Source organism: Chaetodon trifascialis, chromosome 13 (genome assembly GCF_039877785.1).
Source record: "Chaetodon trifascialis isolate fChaTrf1 chromosome 13, fChaTrf1.hap1, whole genome shotgun sequence".
In the NCBI taxonomy this organism is placed as follows: Eukaryota; Metazoa; Chordata; class Actinopteri; order Chaetodontiformes; family Chaetodontidae; genus Chaetodon; species Chaetodon trifascialis.
The window spans coordinates 15662896-15686455 of NC_092068.1; the positions used below are offsets into that span (position 1 = coordinate 15662896).

Below are 23560 nucleotides of genomic sequence, written 5' to 3' on the forward strand. Positions count from 1 at the left end.
AGGTCAAGGCGTCTTAACCATATTACCATCTTTTTCTAAAGCCATTAGCCTGTGATAACCCTCTGTGTCACGTTCCCTTTCAAAGCCCACAGCCACTGCAGACTTCTGACTCTCCATATTGTTAGCTAGCAATACTAATCCATGCTTTTAAATAGCACAGGAAAGGGATTAACCTTAGACAAGCTGTTTTGAGCTATTCATCTGGTCTGAATAGTGTGAGACCTGAGAAGGGATCAAGGACCAACAGTGACACGATTTTACAAAGTATCGCACAAATTAGTTAGTCATAAAGCAAAGTATTGAGCAAGGTGAAATTTTCATGTAAGTTAAGGGAACCACCAAGTCAGTAGAATTTATCCTTGATGGACACTTTATTATCTGTGGCAAAGTTCAAGGCAATCTATCCAATGGCTGTCAAGATATTTCCCTCAAAACCAGAAATGTGAACCTTACGGTGGCACTAGAGAAAAAGTCAGTAAGATTTGCATGGCTAAAAATCTGATAGAGTAAGGAAGCATTTCAGAGTGATGGTTTCACAAGTTTTGGTTTGTTCATTTTAAATACTCAGGAGCACAACCTAAGCAACTCAACACTGTAGTTTATTAAGCTAACTCGTACCTCTGGTTACACAGTACAGGTAAAATCCATATTACAAAACATATAGAACTGAAAAAGTTGGGTCAGCTCAGTCTTGGCAGATTTCCAGGTGGTCCATTAGGTCTCTGTAGTGACTGGCAGGATACTCGGCCCGGCAGGTGGGACACTCCAGGAAGCTTTCATTCAGCAAGCTGCTGTGAGAGGAGGGTAGGGAGGGTGGGTGTGCCTCTTCACATGGGTTGAAATCCTGCTGGTCCCTCTAACACAAATGGAATCATCTGTCAGTTAGGGTTAATAAGACTCCGGGTTGTACAACTTTTCAAGTAGTTCTGTTATGTCTGACCAACCAAACTGAAAGCTGAGCTCTGAGATTTTTAATAATAACAATAGATTACATTACTATGTGTAATATGAAAGCTTTTAGGTTGCCCCCCTGCAAAAAAATCAATTCATGCAGCTTTAAGTGTAATCACTGATGAAGCTGGGATATAGCAATTACTGAACTGGTCCTTTGCTCATTCTAACCTTTGACTGTTTCATCACACGGTTGTCTTTTTTTTGCAGCAGCTTCAGAACTCTGACCATTTGCTTCTTTAAATTTGAGCAATCCCGCCTCTCATCCTCAAGGTCTTGTGAAGAAATCTTGATCTAAAATTTAAAAAGCTTGCATTACAATGGAGAATAGAATATAGTATAGTAAGCATATAATATTTGTCACATATGAAGAATTATGTATGTCCTGTGCTTATGTGAGGTCTACAGTTTTCCCTTTAGAAGGGAGGCAAAGAGGTCAGGAGTAATTCAAGGAAGGGGGATAAGGGACCAGAACTGAGGTGACCTGTCACACCTGTTGTTCCAGGTCTGCAATCTTTCCCTGGTCTGCATGGTGACGATTTAACATAAACTTCTGGCTGAGACTCACCTGAGAAGACAGATTCATTTTTAGGTTTTGTACGAACTGCATGAGTAGTTCAATGAAGACATACCTGCAGCTCGATGTTAGCCGACCTGCGCGTCTCCTCATCCAGCCTGCGCTTGAGGTTTTCCACCTCATCCCTGAGCCGTTGCTTTTCATCCTCAGAGCAGTGATGATCTTCTGCTGCACTTTTTCTGCTCAGCTTTTCGGCCTGCAGCTGCTGCTTGAGCTCCTCCACCTCATTCTGCCTTTCCTTGAGCCTACACATCAAATGTTCTGTCATGTAGCTGACTACCATTCTAGCCAACTTTGAGCAGGACCGTTCACATACCAGTTCTGGGTTGTTATCAGGTTCTGCTGGGTCTCATCAACCTGCTCCCTGAGCACCTTCAGCTCATCTGTGGCTTTCTGTAAGAGTTTTTCATAGTGCTCCTGCATCTGTTTTATTCGCTCCTTCTCTGTAATAACAGAAAATGAGAAGTTAAAGAAAAGTGGAAATTACACGTTTACATACACAATCCAATACTGTGATCAGACCACATGCACCATGTAGTATGAAACACATGATTCTGGCAGTGCATTGCAAGCCGCAGATTCTATAATAGCGGGCTACTCCAGGGCAATCTCAAGATCTTAAAAACCTTGTTGTGACAGTCTGTTGCCCCTTGTTGCCCCAGTTGTGAGTGCCCACTGCCCACTGTCCCTCTGGCTCACCATCTGAATGGTCCTCATTGTGCTGCTGTGAGCAGGCCTGACTGGCTTGGTTCAGCTCCCTCTCCAGCCATAACATTCTGGCCAGATTTTCCCTCACATAGGCCTCTCTCTGCTGGTCATATTCCAGCCACTGCTTGTTCTTCTCCAGGGCCTTGGGGGATTTAATAAAAGAATGAGAAGCACATAACAGAGAAAGACGGAAAGAGAGTTGTGCCAGGGGGACGGCTCCAAAGTAAAAACACTCAGCAAGACATGTACACTGTACACTGGCACACATGCCCACTTGGAAACAAATGCACACAGTAACTAGAAAGTTAGAAATAACTAAACATACAGAAAGGTGGGTTAGGCGAAAAATACAAACAGCAGAGACTTTTTACAGCTGTGACAGCCACACAGCACTTACATCAGTGAGGAGATATTTCAGCTCTACTTCATTGTTAGCAGAGGCCTGACCATCTGAAGTGGAGTCCTGTTTGACAACAGGAACGTGCAGTACAAACGTTAACAGATATGAATGAACAACTGACCTAGTGCTTTAATAAAAGAGACAACATTGTGACATGTCATAACAAGGCCAAAGACACAGGTGGAATGTAATCTAGAGCATCAGACTCTTAAGTGTTATGACCTCTACAATATCCAGAAAGACAGAGTGATGGTATGCCCTGTGTGAGGAAGAATTATTAAGGAAAACAGCACTCCTCCTCCTCTGCATGGAAGACTGACATTTAAAAACAACTGCTGCCATCTAGTGGTGCAAAACTGGCAACACAAACCAACCACAGGTTTTCCCATTTAGACATATCACAGCAGGAGCACAATAACATTAATGATGCATGAATTCCTTTTGTTTGCACTAGTTTCAAGGTTCTGGTATTGTACGTCTTGGCTCACTGTCACAACTTACTGGAACACTTGAATAATGTTCAATGTTACTAGTAATACCTGTGCTTTCCTGACTGTGACAAGTCGAAATGTCTGCAGTGAATATGATCTATTACATTCTGTCATTCTTCCAAATAGGAAGTGTAATAAGGAATTTTATTAGAAAACATCCATCACTACAACATATTGTGTTATGCATCATCTTTATGCCTAAAAAAGTCATACAGTCTGTTTGTATTTCCCTCAGCACAACCCTTAAACATATCACAAGCAAGGTGTGCATCTCCCCTGCAACTTTGCCCTCGAGATACTGACACCTAGTTGACACATGCACAAGCTTGTCCTTGACTTCTACGATCTCTCTGGAGGGACTGGATACATATTTCCTCATACTCACATCTATCAGCTTCCCTTCTTTCTTACTCAGCTGCTCTGACGGCAAAGCAATCTTCTCGTTTTTGGCCGTCTGCGGCTGACAACTCTCCTGCCTACTGGTTTCAAGAGCGAGGAATCTCTGCAAAAACACAATGAGACATAAGTCGTTTCACTAATGCTACGCTACTGTAAAACGATACCCTGAACTGAAGGGTAGAGTCCAGTTGGCTAGTTGACTTATGTTGGCTAAATACCAGAGAAACAAGATCATTTGACTAAGTTTACCTCTACTAGCTTGTTGTGTTGTGACATTTGATGAGAAAACTCAACCAGGGTCCTCTTCAGATTCGCAATCTCCTTCCTCCTGACCACCATACCAAGCTCTGAGTTGAGCTTTTTATTGACGAATCCCTTATATTTGGAGAATGCCATCTCAAATCACCTGTTGACAAATATTACACGAGGCTGACATAAAAATAATATATTTTAGGTTTGTCTGAATATGACATTTCAAAAATAAACACAAGATTATTTTCTTTCAGTTGTTGACATCAGCAAACACAGAAAAAAAAGACTTTTTTACAGTTAGCATTATATTATATTATTTATTATATCTACTGCCTTGCAACTCAGTAACTCTGCAGTAAATCTGCTGCAGCTGTTGACTCAAAACTCTATGGTATGTTGTTAAATTGGCTTAGATGCTCAGATAAAATACAAAAACCTAATTTTCCAGGACACCTGGGCAAACTCCATTGTATGATCGAGATCATGTCATGTGATGGAAAGCTCCACCTGACCTGGAAGTGGATGCTGGTATTTGCACTTTTTAAGTTGATTTAATACATTTGCTCTCTGTTGGCAACATTAGCAATAAAGTTAGCTAACGTTAACTAAGACCACAGCAATATTCACTGCTTGCTAGTAAAGCTAATAAGCAGTTAGCTACCATCAACTTAACCAACAAAAACAGCACAAATTATCGTCATACCTGAAAGACGGTTTTGTTAGCCAATAACTTTGACAAAGAGAAGGTAACACCAAAGATGCTGTATAACAACCAGACCACCTCTGATAACACCTTACAAGTTAGCCAATTTAGCTATCATCAGGTAAGTATTAACTTGAAAAACTTGAAAAACAGCATAAAACAGTAACGCTAGTGTTGCCTAGCATAATGCACTGATGGTACCAGGTTAAGTTAATTACCAACGGTATTGCTACTGACTTTCCAAATCATCACGTTAAATGAACTCCTGTCTTCTTAAAATGACTGTAGTAGCTAACAAATATTTTTTAGTTAGCATTACCTTGGGACAGAGGAACTAGCCAAACTACTTACTTACTGCCAAACAGCCAAACTGTCACTGGAACGATGAATCACGGTGCGTTCAAAGACTTACCCCGCCCTCACTCCTCTTTACCGTTATTTTAAAGCAGAGCAAAGCTTGGAAAGAAAATTATTGGAAAATATGATACTGCTCCTGGAGCAGCGTTTTTGTGTCTTAAAGATGTGTGTGTGTTTGGTTGGGTTTATATGTTATCAAAGTATGTAACGTTAACTAACGTTAGCTGGAAACAATACTGTAAACTAGCACTTTGTACAATACGGCTAACGGCGAGGTTAGCTTAAATCTAATTTCCGACAGCACGGATAGGATGCAAGACTTCATTTCACCGCTAGGGGGCGCTGCAGTACAATACACGAGTAGACTGACTGGTTGCAAGCCTGGATAGTGGATGGATCTATTCAGAGTTCTGCACAATCACGTTAAGCAAAACTGACATGTAAGTATGAAGTATTTTGAAAATGTATCCAGTTGTAGGTGATAAAGATGAATATAGTCGTATATTAACCCACCTCACCCAGGCTGTCTGGTGTGTTTCATGCCACTGACTCATGAGAGAGGCTGCCCTCCGGTATCCGCTCCTCTCCCTCTGCACATCTGTGCGTTTCAGTTCCCTCCGTGAGCGCTCTCTCAGCGGAATATGACACGTTTCTCTGAGTAAATTATATCAAAATGCTGCGGGTCATTGTTGAGTCCGCAAGTGGGATCCCCAAAAAGAAACTTGGAAACCCAGATCCAATAGCTGCGATTGTCTTTAGAGGTGAGAGATGGTTATTACTTTGTCTTTTTTTTTTTTTTTTTTAAGATAAACTGCTGCATGCTGTTCTTTCTCGATCACATTGATTATGCACACAGTGTTAAAGTTCCTATCAAAGTTTTTGGACATCTCTTTTAAATGTCGTACCAGTTTACAGTACGCATCTATTCATAGAGCAATCTGAATATTTTGACAGTGATTCATACACAAAACTCAGTACATCCTAATAAGGTCAGAATATCCCTCTCTAATCTCCCCAGAGAGTTTTTCTTTTCTTTTCTTTTCTTTTCTTTTGGCTGCATGTTCTTTATTTTTACTAATTAAATGCATGAAGTATTCCTCTGTTTCCACCAGATTGTAAATGTTTTTGGTTGGAGGAATCTTTTTTCTGTCCACACTGTGTGTTAATTATAGTCGATATAAGTGTCTCTTTTTGTGTTTTGGGGTTTTTGCCAAGAAACCTGCCTTAACTTTATTATGCTTACAGGTGAAAAAAAGAAAACCAAAGCAGTTGACAATGAATTGAATCCTGTTTGGAATGAAGTAAGTGGGGAACTGTGAAGTGTTACAGAGAGAGAGTTACAGTATGTGGATTTGTTTATTGAGAAATGATTACTAGCCTGAGAGCTGTGATTACCTCAGTCAACACTGCTGTCTCTTGGTGCCTGACTGCAAATGCCCTTGTAATTCCAGGTGCTTGAATTTGATCTGAAAGGCTCTCCCTTGGATGCATCTTCATTCATCAACGTGGTTGTAAAAGACTATGAAACAATCGGCAAAGACAAGTATGTGTGTGGAAAACAGTCGACAGATCATTTGTGACATTTGCATATCTCGTACTTTTCAGCAAAGTGGTGTTTCATTTAAACACCCTTTGCCTTTGCAGAGGGGTGACGCTGATAGCCATTTCCCCTGTTCAGGCAGTCATTACAAAAACCACCTTCACCCCCCCAAAAATCCCGCCCATGTTATACTAAGTAGAGCACATAATGACTAAAGGTGAAAACCTCATCGGTTTATCTTTTGACAAGGTAGACATGTGATTACAATCTGTTAGTGCTTCTTTCCTACCACCTGTAGTAAAATGCCACTATTTATTCTAACAGTGTTGTTGAAAATAGTCATTATGATCTTTTCCTAAGGAGCAGACGAGCATGTTTTAACTTCACTGAGCTGTTTAACCACAGGACTCGCTGTGGCCATGTTAAGACTTGTAGTATCAGTAAGGAAGGTGCTTTGTCTCCCTCACAATAGCACTCCAGCACTTCAGAGGAATGCTGCCTTAAAAGGAAAGCAAAGTCACTTGATTTAATCTTTCCTACATGGACTCATGCATGTTATTTAATTTGTTACTTTGCTTACTTTTCTATTGTTTATCTGCAGGCACATGCATGCTTTTTCTAGAATTGTAAGTGAGTTGTAGCTCTGCAGTGCAGGCCAGAGAGTAGACCAAACAATACCATTTCCACTGAGCCACTCCAGTGACTGTGTACAACATAAATTACTCTGAGGCAGACACAAGGGGTGGGGCGAGTTTGGAGGGGAGTCTGCCTCAGCCACGAATGCACTGAGATATTTTTTCCATGATCACTGCCTGCAAATCATGAGAAGGGTGAATAAGAGAGCTTGCGCTGGCTTGTCATTGACACATCTGTGATGACAGATCAGCGCAGCCTGTAATGCTTTGGAAAAGGAACTTTAGACATAGTATGTCACTGATTCTTGTGGGAAATCTGTTTGATTTAACCTGCGGGCGACACAACTCTCACCCACATCTTTAACCTACAGTAAGAAAATCTAGAAAAGGAATGTGAGTCAGAGAGCCTAACAGAGCCAAACTGTGGTGCTATCAAGATAAGCCATCTAAAGCCACGCAAGTGGCAGTGCAGACCGCTCAGTTTGTTTGCCAAAGATTTTTTTTTTTACTCCGAATTCAGCTGAATTCAAAAGTGAAACTATATCATTGTTCCAGGAAAAGCACCACCTGTGGTTAAAAAATCAGCCCCCCTCCTTTTTCTGGTCAATAGAGCACTTTCTACTACTTTCTATTCTCAGCTGTTTGATGAGAGCAGTAGTCTTTGCATGTGGCCTTTGCAGTGGTAGAGACAGTAAATTGCCATACCAGATTTCCTCTCTTATCCTCCACATCTGACCCTGCATGTTTTCAAAGGAAAGGAAACCCAGGTTTTTTAAGCTCAGTGTAATGATAGATGATAGTCCAACTGTTGAGAACAGGAGAGAAGAAAAAGGGAACCTGAGCATATTCATGAATATGGTTTTGCCTCTTCTCATATTGCTTACTTTAGACTGCCTTTTCACCCGCCTCTTTGCTCCATATTTGTCCACCCTGGGCACAGAGCAGCCAGCACATGCCTGTGGTGGATGTAATTGTTTCCATCATTCTTTTTTTTTTCATGCACTTTTCATCATCTTAGGGGCCAGCCTGTGTAACCAGCTGTTCTTTGTCACACAGCAAAGTATCCTTTGTTCTCTTGAAAGATGGTACTGCTGCTCGTAAATGCCCCATTTGCCAAAATTAGGCGGGTGAAGTGCATGTTTGTTTCTAGGAACAACTTTTTTTAATTGTTGACATGTTAATGAATGTTGACTTAGAGGTCAAGAGTCCATCCGGCCTTATGACATCCACCTGTAACCGACATCCACCTGAATTCAGATTGTGATGGACTTATTTGGTTTGGGATGATTTTAGAAAACGTGTTGCAATCCATTGTGGTTATTTATTAATCACTGTTGCTGCATGACATCTGTTTGGTAGCAATAACAACAGTCTAGGTGTTGTTGCTCATCTTGGTTTGTCATAATGTGTGACAAAATGAAATCGGGAAGTGGAAACTAACCAGAGCAACAAGCTATTATAGCCAGAAACACTGTGTCCAAGTCCCTTGTGTCATAATTACACAAGTTTGTCATAGTTTATGAAACCAAAGCAGCCTCCCTAATGCTTCTCTTAGCTTCAAACACACACTCTTGTTTCTTTCCAGCTGCAGTGATTCATTTGCTGATGTATGTATGAGTGTTTGACCAAGACAAAAATTATGTGATTGCTTTTCAGGTTCATTGGCTCTGCACAAATCTCTCTGAGAGAGCTGGCCAGTGGTCACGTGAAGTCCTTCCCATCCAAGAACGTGCCCTTGGTCAACGAGAAACAACAGGCTGTTGGGGTGAATGCATTTACTTAATCACAGATACAAGGCACTTACATATGACATGATTTTACGACATGGAAAATCAGCTCAGGCAGCGAACGATGCCTGGTGTCTGCAGAGGTCTGCAGAAAGTAGCTGAATTTGCTGAATCCTGTGACATATCATTTGGTATTAAACAGTAGAGCTGATGATGCAAATTAAGAAAGCATTAACTTTTTTCAGGCGACCATAAATTTGCTCATTGGGTATGAGCCACCTCCCAGCGCTACGCCAAACCTAAATGATCAACCTGATGCAGACATGTCTCATGCGGATGCTGGTAAGTAGACGTTAACCTAAGAAATGAAAAGTTTGAATGTATTCATCACTCCCCTCTGGAATTCACTGCCAGACCAGCAGATTACACTGCATACTTCACACTGACATTGCGCATCCTGTGCAGATTCTTTATCTCCAGTGAGAGGGTGTTTGTTGTCTGTTTATGATGGATGAAAATCAAGCCGAGGAAACAGCGCAACATGCTTTGGCATATTGATTTAAAGAGTGTTGTGCCCCACAGGAGGCAGCGATGACACTGACGAGGGGGAGGCAGATGTGGAAGGAGGAGGTCAGGGTGGAAGTCCTGGAGCTCTCGCTTCTTCAAATCAGCCTGGGAAACCCAGCCACAAGCCAATCCGTCTCCGCCGTAAGAGGCATAGAGCCCTGACCAATAAGCCTCAAGACTTCCAGGTATTGTCTGCGTTTTGATTTCTCTGTTCCTGAATAGGAGAGAAATCTTTTTGTTTTTCACGTGAATGACACCAAACTGACTGTGCCAATATGCACTGAAGGCTGGGCTAGCCAATAGTGACTTTATGCCTGATGTTAGAGAAGTACAAACATCATTACATTAGTCTTAAATCAATTTCACACATATGAATTTCTTTGGGAGCATGTTTTTGCTCCCATGAAAGGCCTCGTGTTTGTACTGAATAAGTTGGGATTTGTCAGTGAATCAGTTTTACCTGTTTAAAAAGGATTTGGATACATTTTCTGATTCAGCTGCCTCACTTGCAATGTCTAGATTCGTGTTCGGGTCGTGGAGGGCCGACAGCTGCCTGGCAACAACATCAAGCCAGTTGTTAAGGTGAACGTATGCGGGCAGACCCACAGGACTAGAATCAGAAGAGGGAACAACCCGTTCTTTGACGAGGTAGTGAGTCCATCGCCACAATAACACATTTCAGAGCACTCTATAGAAACTGATTGGTGATCGTTCACTTTTGCCTTTTATCTTGCTTGTCTGTTTAACACCCTTGTGTCTCCTCTCTTTGCCACTTAATCTACATCAGCTTTAACGACCCTCTGGGGGTGTTTCTCTCTTTATCTGCAGCGGTGATATAACAGTAGAGCTTGAAGGCAGTGTCTTCAACTTCCTCTCGCATCTAATTCCTCTCATATGCGCTTTCCCTCGTCTCAGTTTTTGCTATAAGCATCTCCGCTTAATACATTGTAAGTCCTGTAATGTTTGTCACAGTTTGTCTGACATCCAAATGTTTTGCGGATGCAGCAATAAGACAAATAGTCATTCATTTATGACTTTCTGTTTCTGTTCCTCAGATGTTTTTCTACAATGTTAACATGCTCCCCTCAGAGCTGTTCGATGAGAGCATTAGTCTTCGGGTGCGTAATTGACTCCTGTTAATGCACTTTTTTGTCCGTTCCACAAATAAAAGGACCATACATTATGTGCTTTTAGAATCTACATCTGCTGAGGCTGTGGTGCTGTGTATTTCTTGACAGGTTTATGACTCCTTCTCCCTCAGAGCTGACAGTCTAATGGGAGAGTTCAAGGTAGGCCAGTTCAGATGCTTTTAAGTCCTTATCTTTTGATCTGCAGTGATTCATCACTCACGAGCAGGGCCTTAGTGTAGCAGAATTCTGGCTTTTATCACCAGCGGGTTGACAAATTTTCAATGCTTTTTCTTGTTTACCCAGCTGGATGTTGGCTATATCTATGATGAACCAGGTCCGTAATTCCATGTTAAATGCATACATGAAAAATGTCTTCGTACGTTTGCCCCTACAATACTTGTAGCCATTTGCACATGAATATTGCACCCTGTCCAGGTCATGCCATAATGAGGAAATGGCTCCTCCTGAGTGATCCTGATGACTCCAGCTCAGGGGCCAGAGGTTACCTGAAAGTCAGCATAATTGTTGTTGGCACTGGAGATGAGCCACCGGTGCGTCTACCTTCTTACTCACCATCAGATTTCTTTCAAGTACAGATCAGTATTTAGAAAGACTGTGACAAACTTTCCTCTTCTCTCCTCTCTGGGTCCAGCGTGACAGGAGAGAGATAAGTGAGGAGCAGGACGACATTGAAAGCAATCTTTTGGTGCCAGCCGGTGTCACAATGCGGTGGGCCACATTCAGCCTCAAGGTGTACCGTGCTGAGGATATGCCACAGAGTGAGTAGCTCATAAATTCCTTTAGCCACTGTCGTTCAGCATGGTTGAATACCCTCGAAAAAAGCTCTGTTTAGACCCTGCTTTCCATTGCAGTGGATGATGCCTTTGTCCAGACAGTCAAACAGGTCTTTGGAGGGGATGGAGATAAGAAGAACTTGGTGGATCCATTTGTGGAAGTCAGCTTTGCTGGCCAGAAGGTAATTCATGTTTCAGTAAAAAAATATTTTTCTAATGTTCTTACTGTGTGATTATTTATATGCAAGAGCATTTTCTTTGTTTAAGCTTCACACCAAAATCATTGAGAAAAATGCGAACCCGGAGTGGAATCAAGTCATCAATCTCCAAGTGAAGGTTTGAGACAATCATATTGAGATATAGATTCAAATCTTACATTTAGCACAAATTAACACATGCCTGTCTGTGTCTGTAGTTCCCGTCTATGTGTGAACGCATCAAGTTGACAGTGTATGACTGGTAAGATCTAAAATTCAGATGTACACAGCTGCACAAGTGACGGTGATACCACAACGAACTCTTGACATGCCCGTTTCCTCCTGGCAGGGATCGGCTAACCAAGAATGACGCCATAGGAACAGCGTTTTTAAATCTGAGCACGATGTCTTCCTCTGGTGGAGAGATTGAAGGTAATGACATAATCTGTGTTTTTATGACAACTGCTGCGACTCGCTGTTTTAAATGTTTGATTTTGCACTATGACATTTAGTATGTTTTTTTTTGTTTTTTTTTTGTTGCCACCGGAAACAGACGCACGGGCTGAAAGTTGCAACACAGTGTCTGAATGTACGTAAGAAACGATCATCTGTATGTTTTATGTTTAAATGATCACATTGAAAAAAGTTAGTTAACTCATAACAAGCTACATATTAGATGTTAAGATTCATTTCATCATTAACCCTGTGCTTCTGTTTGTGCGTCTATTATCATACACCTTATTGCTTCATAAACCATGAAACTATCTAGGCAAGTTATTAAAGAGTGTGTGTGTGTTACAGTGAGCACTGCAGCATCAGAGATTGGTTTTCTCCCGGCTTTTGGGCCTTGCTATGTCAACCTATACGGCAGCCCAAGAGAATTCACTGGCCTGCCCGACCCATATGAGGAACTCAACTTTGGAAAGGTAGGACCCCTCCCATCAGCTCAGCGCAGAGGGTTCAATAGGTGTAGACACATGACAGCGTGTGCATGAGATTTTTGCATTGTGATCTGTTTCAGGGTGAAGGGGTCGCCTACAGGGGGAGGATCCTTGTTGAGCTGTCCACCCAGCTGGACGGAAAGGTTGATAAGAATGTGGACGACATCTCCAGTGATGACATCCTGGTGACACAGGTATGTGTACTGTAATTACTGCTGTTTTCTTCTATATTTGATTTATATTACAATTGTTAAGATTCACAGCCCAAACTTTTGAATCCACAAGTTGTCATTTATTGCATGATTACTTTTTTCCTTGACAGTGTTATTACATTATTGGTCCCGACAGGAAACACCAGTAGCTCAGGGTTCAGCAACAAAAGGTTTCTGGTTGCGAACCGGGACACATTTAGCTGACAGAGTGACAGAGTGGAACATCTAACATAACCTCTGACCACATTCTCTTTAATTCAGAAATACCAGCGGAGGAGGAAGTACTCTCTGTGCGCTGTGTTCCACAGTGCGTGCATGCTCCAAGAGCCGGGCGAGCCAGTCCAGTTTGAGGTCAGCATTGGTAACTATGGTAACAAGCTGGACTCCACCTGCAAGCCCCTGTCGTCCACCACCCAGTACAGCTTTGCTGTGTTTGATGGTACGAAAGACTTCAAGAGGATTAAAAAAAAACGACTCCAAACTTTAATCCATTTATAATTTAGTATGATCCAAGTCTGTCTAAGGCGTCATGAGACCACATTGACAGCAAAGTTAAGTGTGCAGTCAACTCCACAACTTGTATTTAAAATGACGGGGTATATTTATGTGGTATCCCACAGGTAATCACTACTATTACCTGCCCTGGGCTGACACTAAGCCTGTAGTGATTCTCAATTCATACTGGGAGGACATCAGCCACCGTCTGGACTCTGTCAACATTCTCCTCTTCATCGCTGAGAGACTGGTGAGAATAAGTCACAGTGGCACAGCATTCCCAAATATTGTGCATATCAACACAAGTAGCACTACTCTGTAATGTCCTTTTATCCATCTTTCTGATTTATTTTAGGAGTCCCACCTCACCTCTTTAAAGACAGCCATCTTAGCCAAGGTGTCAGAGACACGTCTGGCAGAGATTTGGCTCAAACTCATCAACCACATGATTGAGGACCTTAGCAGGTGAGACAGGACCAGACAGATCGTACACTGGATCTGTGTGTCATATGAAGTAATGGTGTGATGTAACATTATTTCCTTTCCCTAACAAACTTTTTAAAGTTTCCAGCTTCCAGTACTGGAGGGCCAGCACAATGTGAGTGCTCTGGATCTCCAGATGAAAAACCTGCGTGATGCTGCTGTGGACAGTATCACACATATGGCCGTTCGCATGAGAGAGGAAGCCACAGATGTCAAGGCTACTGTTGGTGACATTGAAGACTGGTTGGACAGAATTAAGCAGCTGGCAGAAGAGGTCAGGAAAAAGACAGCTATTCCATGGTTTTCATTTAGCTTTGCTCTTCATTGTAAGGGGCCCAGCTGCCACCTGTAGTGACAATATAATGTTATGTAGCCCAAAAAGATAGCAGTGAAACTTTATAATGTAACTTAATGTCATATGTCTCCATTAGCCTCAAAACAGCATGCCAGATGTGATCATCTGGATGCTAAGAGGAGCAAAGCGGGTGGCTTTTGCCCGAGTCCCGGCACACCAGATCATGTACTCCAATTTCAGCGAACAGGCACGAGGCAAATACTGTGGACGGACCCAGACCATCTTCATGCAGGTGGGAAACTAGTCAACATACGATAACACATTCATTGATTTTTAACTGTGTGTTTCACTGACCAACTCGTTTTTGTTTGTCAGTACCCCATGGACAAGAACAAAGGTGTGAAGATCCCCGTTCAGCTGCGGGTCAACATGTGGATCGGACTCTCTGCCCATGAGCAGAAGTTCAACAGCTTTTCAGAGGGAAACTTCAGCGTGTATGCTGAAATGGTACAGTAGCTATCTGATTTCACCTGCATTACATCTGACTTATGTTTTGTGTGAATAATTGCTCCCAAACACGCCTGCTTTCTTTGCACAGTATGAGAACCAGGCTCATGTGCTTGGGAAGTGGGGAACTACGGGCCTGGTTGGTCGCCATAAGTTCTCAGATGTCACTGGAAAGGTGAAACTCAAACAGGAGCGCTTTCTGCCACCCCGTGGATGGGAATGGGAGGAAGACTGGTTTGTTGACCCTGAGCGATGGTGAGTTTAAGAAACTCACTTTATCACACGCACTCAAAGTCTTTCGTGATCCATGACTTATACAATCTCAAGTACAGACATCCTGTTATCCTCCTGCAGTTGAGCAAGAAGAGTTCCTGTCCATATTTCAGCTCTGTCGTCTGTTAATTGGCAGTAGTCATATATCAGTACCAGCCACAGCACACAACCATATTATGAACACAATCACAGGAAATTAAAAGGAATTTGGCATCAGGCAATGTTTTGGTTCAAGGAGGTCTGCCTCCCTCTCTGAGTGCCTCCTACTTCTATGGACATGTTTACATTCTCCCACCGAGGCCCATGTAAATGATTTTAGCTTTCTGAAGCCCATCTTCCTGAGCTGTTCCATTTATCAGGGTCCTACATAGCTACTGTCTGAGTCACAAAGCTTCTCATCAACCGTTTGGTGTTTGGTTGTACAGCCTGTTGACAGAAGCAGATGCGGGCCACACAGAGTTCACAGATGAAGTTTTTCAGAATGAAACTCGTTTCCCGGGTGGGGAGTGGAAGCAAGCTGCAGAGCCCTACACTGACGTGGTATGAGATACTGCTCTCACACACACACACACACACACACACACACACACACACACACACACACACACACACACACACTTTTAGGGGACTATGTGAAAAATGTGAAAGATTACAGGACAAAAGCGGGTCTATTCATGTTAGTGCCCAGTGTTATCAGTTTTTTCTGTGCTCTTATGTACTTAGAACGGGTAGGTTGCTTTGCGCAATAAATATATGGCCTTTTATGGATGTGACCCCGAGGCTTCCTGGATGTGGTATTTAGTTTCCGTTAGGGCTGTAATGGTTATGAAAGATTTTGTACATGGCCTCGGCAGTAGCTAAAAAACTGCAGTTCTCCTCAGCTCTATGGAGCATTCTAGCATCTTTCAGCTCATTGTTTCCGTTTTATGGCCCACAACTTTACTGTTTTGATTCCCTCTTATTTTAGACACAACAGGCAGCTGCTTTCAGATAAAAATTTCTGATAAACCCACTGTCGACTCTCTGACCAGTAACAAAAAGTAAAATACGCAGAGTTAGCGACTAGCCAGTTAACATTGTGAAGCATTTAGTTGATAAATAGCCAATTATTTCCCTCAGGAGTTTGTGGAGAGCAAAACAGAGCTAAAAGCATAGTGAACATTGGACTTCATCAGGGTCCAGGTAGCCAAAAACAAAAAAAAGTTAATGCTGGTTCAAGGATTAATTATATTTGCTTAAATTTGTTAAACCATCAATGATTTTATGTTAACATGCAAGCAAAGAAATTTTAGATTTAAAATTTTAAACCACTAAATGCATACATCACATAAATGAATGTCTGTTTTGTGTAGAATGGAGAAAAGGTTCAAAGCCCAGAAGAGTGTGACTGTCCGCCTGGATGGACCTGGGAGGATGACTGGAGCTTTGACAGCAACAGGGCTGTAGATGAGAGAGGTAACTGTGGACAAAAAGCTGGAAAGCTGGAATATGTGATCAAAATCGTCTCGGCGTTGTGTTTTCATGTTTGAAATGCTGCAAGTTAAACTAGGCCTCTGAGTATATACATGCATGTCTTTTGGCACCAGGTTGGGAGTACGGAATCACCATTCCTCCTGATGACAAGCCCAAATCCTGGGTTGCAGCAGAGAAAATGTACCATGTCCATCGCAGGAAGAGACTCATAAGACCACGGAAGAAGATATCAGAAAAAGTGGCTGCTACTGAGGTGAGGAAGAGGATGATGAGAAAACAGTAGATTTCAAGAGATGTCATGACTGCCGTTTCTCATGCTTTTCTTTGTCCTTGTCTCTTCTGCAGAAGCGAGAACCAGGGGAAGGCTGGGAATACTCCTCTCTGATTGGCTGGAAGTTCCACAGGAAGGAGCGCACCTCTGACACTTTCCGCCGCCGCCGCTGGAGAAGAAAGATGGTCCCATCAGACTCCATTGGGGCCTCTGCCATCTTCAGACTGGAAGGGGCATTAGTGGGTCTTACTTACTGCTAGATATTTTTTTGTGTTCTTTAATGTCCCTTGACGAGGCAGTTGTCATGGCAACAAGAGTTACTTTATGCCATCTGAGTCATATCCTTTCATTATTCTCCAGCATGTGCCTGTTCCTGTTAGATGTTGGCACATAATTCAGGAAGTTCATTTTAGTTCTGCATTCGTTTCTTCAAATTTTCCCCTTTGCAGAAATGTCTTCTTTGGAGTGTTGTTTTAAGCACCTAGCCCTGGGTTTTTTTTAACAGGGGGTCGATGTTGATGAGAAGGCCAGTAAAACGGATGCAGCCAAAGTATTTGGTGCCAACACACCCACCGTTTCCTGCCACTTTAGCCGTGAGTAGTTGGATCACATCTGATTGCAAGATAACATTGAATTGTGGATAAATGCATGCCTAATCAGCAAGTGTCGTACGAGATTATATTGTTTTTGGTTGTGATATGGTTTAACATGGCTATACATTTTATCCCCCTTCAGGGTCTTTTCTTTACCATCTCAGAGTGTACGTGTATCAGGCGAGGAACCTCTGTGCCATGGACAAAGACAGCTTCTCAGGTAAAAAGAAAGCAGAGAACGTATGCTTCAGAATAATAAGAATAACCATGTGAAACCTATTCAGGATGTACAAGAAAAAATGACATTAAGCATCACAGGTTCACATGTTCTGTCTCACATTCCCTTCAAAATTACACCCTGGTTCATTCCAGATCCATACGTTCATGTGTCATTCCTACATGTGAGTAAGACCACAGAAGTCATCGGGACCACCCTGAACCCCACATGGGATCAGACTCTCATCTTCGAGGACATTGAAATCTACGGGGACCCACAGACTATTGCCCGCAACCCTCCTGATGTGGTGTTGGAGCTGTATGACAGTGATCAAGTAGTACGTTGAGTATTTAATTTGACAAACTTCTGATCCAATCACCGAACCGTGCAACCGTGCATTTCTTATCCTAGAAATGCAACTGGGGTTCATGGTGGATATAATCAGGCTTTCCTAAGTCTCTGTATTTTATTTACAAGGGTAAAGATGAGCCCATGGGTCGCTGCACCTGCCCCCCAGTAGTGAAACTGAATCCCAGTGTGGCTGTTAGCCCGAAGCTGCTGTGGTTCCCAGTCACCAAAAAAGGCCGCAGTGCTGGGGAGGTACTGCTGGCTGCAGAGCTCCTTCTGAAGGACAAGGTAATGAAGACACCAAAGAAAGTAAACACATTGTAACTTTGCTTAAACTCTATTTGTGATGTGATACTCTTGGTCTGTGCCCTGCAGGTGAATGATGGAGATCTGCCCCTGGTGCCTCCTCGCCGGGGGGAGAGGCTCTACATGGTTCCCCAGGGAATCAGACCAGTAGTGCAGCTCACTGCGATTGAGGTACACGATCAACCCTTCCTACTCCTTTGCCAGCCGTTACAAATTCCCTTCACAGACATTACATGATCAGACAAGACCAGCCCAGCCCTGTGTTTTCTGTTGTTGTTGCATTTTTCATCTCCAACTCTCTTTCACTTTTATCTCCAACCACCCTGCTAGTCCCTTAATCTGCCCATACTAGTTTTTCTAAGTGTCCTAATGTCGATCCCAGGTCCTGACTTGGGGCTTGAGGAACATGAAGACCTACCAGTTGGCTACAGTTTCCTCCCCGAGTTTGATAGTGGAGTGTGGAGGTGAGATTGTTCAAACTGCTGTGATCAGGAACTTCAAAAAGAACCCCAACTTCCCTGGATCTGTTCTGCTACTCAAAGTGGTACTAACCATCAAACTTTCTCAATAAAATAATCAGACATCTTTGAGTGTTTCAAGTCTACATGTCTGTATTTTCTTATATGGCCTGTTCTATTGTTTTCTCACCTAGCTTCTTCCCAAAGAGGAGATGTACACCCCTCCCATTGTGCTGAAGGTAATCGACCACCGACCGTTCGGGAGGAAACCTGTAGTGGGTCAGTGCACCATCGACTGCCTGGAGGAGTTCCGCTGTGATCCGTATCGCATTAACAATGAAGTCTGCATGTCTGCTCGAGGTATATACACGAATCCTTTGACTCAGGCCGATACATACGCACTCAGCTACACACCTAACGAACCTATTGTGTGCTGTCTGCATTGACTTTGCAGTGGCAATGATAGCTGCTGCCCAGGGAGATGTTGTCATAGACATTGAGGAGAGACCCATCATGAAAACTGAGGTAAATAATCATGCAGTCACAAAAGGTGGAAGTCAATATTTTCACACCCGCTTCTTTTTATTGATACATGTTCTTTGCTTGCTTCCCACTTGGCAGCTTCAGGCAGAAAAGGTGAGATTTTCTGTTTTCACAGATTGTCTACTGATAGCATCTCTAAAAATGCTAAGTTTGGTGTTATTTTCCATTGTGTAGGAGGAGGAAGCAGTAGACTGGTGGAGTAAGTTCTATGCCTCTATAGGAGAGCAGGAAAAGTGCGGGCCTTACCTGAAAAAGGGATATGACAAATTACAGGTGAGAACATGTCATCATATGTTGTGAAAACACAACAGCAGATTTAATCTGTATTTAGGTTTGTGTTTGTTTTGCAAGCTGCAGCTAGCTGGCTGGGACAGGGCTCTGACCCGAGAGTCCTTGTTGTTTTGTAGATCTTGTAGTCGCAGCCTGTGTATCTAAAACAGAAAGAAGATTTTTCTTAAATGCTGACACAGGCTGTTAAACATTAAGAAGTTTCAGTTTTTAGATCTTTAAATGAAAACCAACAAGACAAAGGGAGTTTCCCGAAAAACTTGCAACTGAGCTGTCAAGTATAGTCAGTTTGAAAGTTCCAAACAGTGAAAGTGTGACTCAGTTTTGTGCAGCAGATTTTAGAATAGATGACAAAATGTTACAGTACAATAGATGTAATTTTCCTTCTGTGATGTGGCTGTGTACTTGTGTTATTTGGTTTTCAGGTATACAACAGTGAACTGGAGGAGGTTGAGCAGTTCCAGGGTCTCACTGATTTCTGCAGCACTTTCAAACTTCAGAGAGGAAAGACTGAAGATGAGGAAGATGACCCCTCTGTGGTGGGAGAGTTCAAGGTAAAGAAACCAGCTTGTAAGGAAGTATCCCTGTGAGTCAGTGTTGCATTATACAGTACATAAACTGTTACATGAGCAATCACTGCAGCCGCACACCTACTTTTCTTAGCCTTGATGTGCCCTCTGGTGGATAATTTATGAATTTCAGTTACAGTCAGTAGATTAATTTGCCAGCTGCAAAATAGCCGAGGATTTATTGTAGACCTTGAGATACTGATTCAGGGAAAGAACTTATCGACAGCTATGTTGTTGTTGTTGCTGTAGTATAAACACAGTGTATGCACAGTATTATATGTGTATTGAATGTAATTGGCTTGTAGATGTCATGTGACTAACAGTGCAGTACTCTTTGGTGATATTCAGGGCTCGTTCAAGATATACCCACTGCCTGATGACCCAGGGGTGCCAGCCCCACCCCGCCAGTTCAGAGAGCTTCCTGAGAGCGGACCTCAGGAGTGTCTGGTCCGGATTTATGTGGTGCGGTGCATTGACCTCCAGCCTAAGGATACAAATGGCATGGTGAGTTTTGTATGGCACCGCAACTGAATGACCACCCTGGTTTAGAAAAGTTGATTGATGCTGCAGAAGCTTACATCATTGTTTTGCATCCTCATTTCAGTGTGACCCATACATTAAGATTGCCCTGGGGAGGAAAACAGTAGATGACAGGGAGAACTACAAACCAAACACGCTGAATCCAGAATTTGGGAGGTGATGTATCCAGTTTACAGAGCTCTTTGTTCATGCATTCATTCACATTATTAGAACCAAGTTTGTGTGGGTACATAAAGGAGAAGTAGCAGTACAATATATGATGTTCTCCATTTTTCTGTAGGATGTTTGAGCTGTCCTGCTTCATGCCTCAAGACAAGGACCTAAAGATTGCTGTGTATGACTATGACTTACTGAGCAGAGACGAAAAAGTGGGTGAGACGGTCATTGATTTGGAGAACAGGCTCCTGTCTCGTTTTAGGTCCTGCTGTGGCCTGCCACAGACATACTGTATGTAAGTACGCACTCTCTGTGTGTTTTTATGAGCACTATGAACGCCACGTCTACAGTGTAGACAACACATCCCACAAAGAAGGACTTTGTCTTTCATGTGTTTCTGTGTCTCAAAACCAAACCCACAAAGCTTCAATGTTCTTGCAGTTCAGGGATCAATCAGTGGAGAGACCAGCTGAAGCCTTCCCAGATCCTCGAGCGTGTGGCTAAAGTGAGGGGCATCCCTCCTCCACGCATAGAGCTGGACGGCCCCTCACTGTCTTTCTCAGGAAAACTGTACAACCTGCAAGATTTTGGTACTGCCAATCTCAAAAGGCTTATTGTCTTCTTTTTTGTAGTATTCTTGTATCTGGCATCACAATGAGAATGTCTTGATTTTTTAAGTTTGTCTTGAACACTTTTGGATGATTATTCAATAGTATTAGCATTATAGTATAGTATTTTCAGTATCCAGTTTTGGCAGCTTATATATCTTTGATATTAACATGCATCCTCTGCAGTATTATATCCTTTCATACTTGACTTTTGTGATCTGCTGTGCCCTTTGCAGAGACAAACACTGTGATCCACCCACACCTGGGCCCAGCCAGAGAGAGGTTGGCCTTACATGTCCTCAGAAACCAGGGCTTGGTACCGGAGCACGTGGAGACCAGAACCCTGTGCAGTTCCCACCAACCCAACCTGTCCCAGGTTATAAGAACAGCAGTAACACCTCATTTTTTTGGTTGTAGAAATAAAGTATGACCATCTTACAATCTTAATGTTGTTGTATGATAGCTTTGTTTAAAATAGTCATCCTTTCCCACAAACACAGGGACAAATTCAAATGTGGGTGGACATTTTCCCCAAGAACCTTGGTTTGCCAGGACACCCATGTGATATCACTCCACGCAAAGCCAAGAAGTAAGAGAGACGACATAATCTTTCATCACAGCACATTTCAGGATAAAACATAACAGTATATTTAAAACAGGTACTTCTTGCGAGCCATCATTTGGAACACAACTGATGTCACACTGGACGAAACAAGCATCACTGGAGAAAACATGAGTGACATCTATGTCAAAGGGTACATTAATTTATACATTATTTGTCCTGTCTCTTACCTGAACCCTTCATTTGTACTTGCATACTATATTTTACTTAAATATGCATTTTTCTGCCCATTGGACTCATTCAGAAATCTAAATTCAACATTATCATGTTTCCTAGATGGATGCCAGGTATGGAGGAGCACAAGCAGAAGACGGACGTCCACTACAGATCCCTGGATGGTGATGGGAATTTCAACTGGAGGTTCATCTTCGGCTTTGACTACCTGCCTGCAGAACAGCTCTGTGTTGTCTCGAGGAAAGTGAGTGAGATCATGGAGCAGGAACAAAGCATCATGTGATTAATGTTCATAACTATATATCATTTTTGAGATGTATGACGGCAGGTATGATCAAAATAAATTGCCTGCCTTTTTACAGGAGCACTTTTGGAATCTGGACAAAACTGAATTTAGGATTCCTCCTAAACTGATCATCCAGATATGGGACAATGACAAATTCTCCCTGGATGACTACTTGGGTAACACAGCATTGTTATTAACCCAATTTTATGCAATGAAAAACATACAAAGGAAGGCCTTAAAAATTACTACAGAGAACAACTTTAATAAAAGACATTGATTATTTTCTATCAATATTACTGTTACAGGTTCAATTGAGCTAGATCTGCTCCACCTGATCCCTCCTGCTAAGAGCCCAGAAAAGTGCAGCCTAAAGATGTTGCCAGACAAAGCAGGCTCAGCTATTTACAACATGCCAGAGTCCAACTCCCTCTTCTCCCAGAAGTCTGTACGAGGCTGGTGGCCATGTGCGATCCAGCAGGATGGGAAACATGTGCTTGGTGTATGTTGATCTCCACAGCATAGTCCCTGGTTAAGTCTTTTTTGTTTGTTTGTTTGTTACCTGGTTATGACTGTGTTTCTAAATTTCACAGGGGAAAGTAGAGATGTCACTGGAAATAGTGGACGAGAAGGAGATGGATGAGAGACCTGCTGGGAAAGGCAGAGATGAGCCAAACATGAATCCCAAACTGGACCAACCCAAGTAAGAATTCTGAGTGCTTAAGACAGTTTGATTTTGTAGTTCTTTGAATTGCTCGAAATGAATTTACATTATGTGAATGGTGCTGTCTTTCTCCGTTCAACAGCCGCCCCGACACATCATTCTTCTGGTTTACAAACCCCTGCAAGACCATGAAGTTCATAGTTTGGCGCAGATTCAAATGTATATTCATTCTGGCCATTGTCCTTCTGCTGGTCATCTTGTTCTTCGGGATCCTCTTTTACTCACTACCGGTAAGATTACTTTGTTTGCTGATAATTTATTGAGATGCATATTTCTGAAACTACCAGGTGCACATATTTTTTGCATGGTATTTTGTAATCTGATTAAATTTTAATGTCTGTTCCATATCCACAGAACTACATCTCAATGAAGATTGTGAAGCCATTCTCCTAAGGAGCATTGCAGAGAAGCTGTTTTCCTTCTTGCTGCAGAATATACAGACCTCTTCACTGTCACTGTCCCTCAGAAATATGCAATAACTTCCTCTGCTGATGCCTTACTTGTCTATTTTTTTTTTTTTTTTTTTTTGCAGTCTCAGTATTATATTTCTTATGTAGCAAATAATCTCTTTTATGTTCAAATTTAGAAAAACTAAATCAAGAATGTCAAGAATGATATATTTTAATAAATCTTGTAATGATCAAATTGTTCATATTATGTTACATTTTGTAAACATTTGGGCAAATGTTTGGAAACTATCTGTAGCAACATTAATGTAAGGAAATTTGAAATATAACCAACAAACAAGGTAGC

The 23560-nt window shown here is 42.2% G+C and overlaps 2 protein-coding genes across 3 annotated transcripts; one reads left to right on the forward strand and one right to left on the reverse strand.

Annotated features, from left to right (window-relative positions):
• Nucleotides 1-613: 613 nt before the first annotated feature.
• Nucleotides 614-3922, reverse strand: LOC139341409 (centrosomal protein of 55 kDa-like). Its single transcript, XM_070977939.1, has 9 exons — nucleotides 3776-3922; nucleotides 3513-3629; nucleotides 2634-2699; nucleotides 2228-2378; nucleotides 1845-1971; nucleotides 1584-1773; nucleotides 1445-1519; nucleotides 1123-1245; nucleotides 614-856 (listed from the first exon to the last, which is right to left on the reverse strand). The coding sequence occupies exons 1-9, from the start codon at nucleotides 3920-3922 to the stop codon at nucleotides 686-688; spliced, it is 1167 nt and encodes a 388-aa protein (XP_070834040.1). The 3' UTR covers nucleotides 614-685.
• A 1550-nt stretch (nucleotides 3923-5472) lies between these two features.
• Nucleotides 5473-23320, forward strand: myofl (myoferlin like). 2 transcript variants are annotated; one of them, XM_070977457.1, is made up of 53 exons: nucleotides 5473-5599; nucleotides 6084-6139; nucleotides 6290-6381; nucleotides 8670-8778; nucleotides 8986-9082; nucleotides 9323-9492; nucleotides 9827-9955; nucleotides 10363-10425; nucleotides 10546-10596; nucleotides 10741-10771; nucleotides 10873-10988; nucleotides 11090-11216; nucleotides 11310-11413; nucleotides 11499-11567; nucleotides 11647-11690; nucleotides 11778-11860; nucleotides 11982-12017; nucleotides 12230-12354; nucleotides 12450-12563; nucleotides 12843-13020; nucleotides 13202-13326; nucleotides 13432-13541; nucleotides 13641-13833; nucleotides 13991-14146; nucleotides 14230-14361; nucleotides 14453-14616; nucleotides 15060-15174; nucleotides 15987-16089; nucleotides 16221-16360; nucleotides 16453-16617; nucleotides 16884-16971; nucleotides 17114-17191; nucleotides 17344-17525; nucleotides 17666-17824; nucleotides 17912-18013; nucleotides 18225-18386; nucleotides 18495-18660; nucleotides 18755-18840; nucleotides 19018-19116; nucleotides 19557-19685; nucleotides 20049-20204; nucleotides 20305-20396; nucleotides 20521-20691; nucleotides 20838-20986; nucleotides 21241-21380; nucleotides 21505-21593; nucleotides 21664-21759; nucleotides 21903-22044; nucleotides 22163-22262; nucleotides 22392-22585; nucleotides 22677-22786; nucleotides 22890-23037; nucleotides 23162-23320. In XM_070977457.1, exons 1-53 carry the CDS (start codon nucleotides 5512-5514, stop codon nucleotides 23198-23200), a joined length of 6162 nt encoding a protein of 2053 aa, XP_070833558.1. In that variant the 5' UTR covers nucleotides 5473-5511; the 3' UTR covers nucleotides 23201-23320. The 2 variants fall into 2 exon arrangements, with proteins under 2 accessions (XP_070833558.1, XP_070833559.1); XM_070977458.1 differs by having other exon boundaries at nucleotides 18755-18825.
• The last annotated feature ends 240 nt before the right edge of the window (nucleotides 23321-23560 follow it).

Coding starts and splice junctions, on each gene's coding strand:
- LOC139341409 (XM_070977939.1), bottom strand. CDS start 3,922: ATGGCATTCTCCAAATATAAGGGATTCGTCAATAAAAAGCTCAACTCA. Junction 2,379..2,633: donor TGAAATATCTCCTCACTGAT/GTAAGTGCTGTG, acceptor AAATCCCCCAAG/GCCCTGGAGAAGAACAAGCA. Junction 1,972..2,227: donor CAATGAGGACCATTCAGATG/GTGAGCCAGAGG, acceptor CTGTTATTACAG/AGAAGGAGCGAATAAAACAG.
- myofl (XM_070977457.1), top strand. CDS start 5,512: ATGCTGCGGGTCATTGTTGAGTCCGCAAGTGGGATCCCCAAAAAGAAA. Junction 10,426..10,545: donor ATGAGAGCATTAGTCTTCGG/GTGCGTAATTGA, acceptor ATTTCTTGACAG/GTTTATGACTCCTTCTCCCT. Junction 21,594..21,663: donor ACTCCACGCAAAGCCAAGAA/GTAAGAGAGACG, acceptor TATTTAAAACAG/GTACTTCTTGCGAGCCATCA.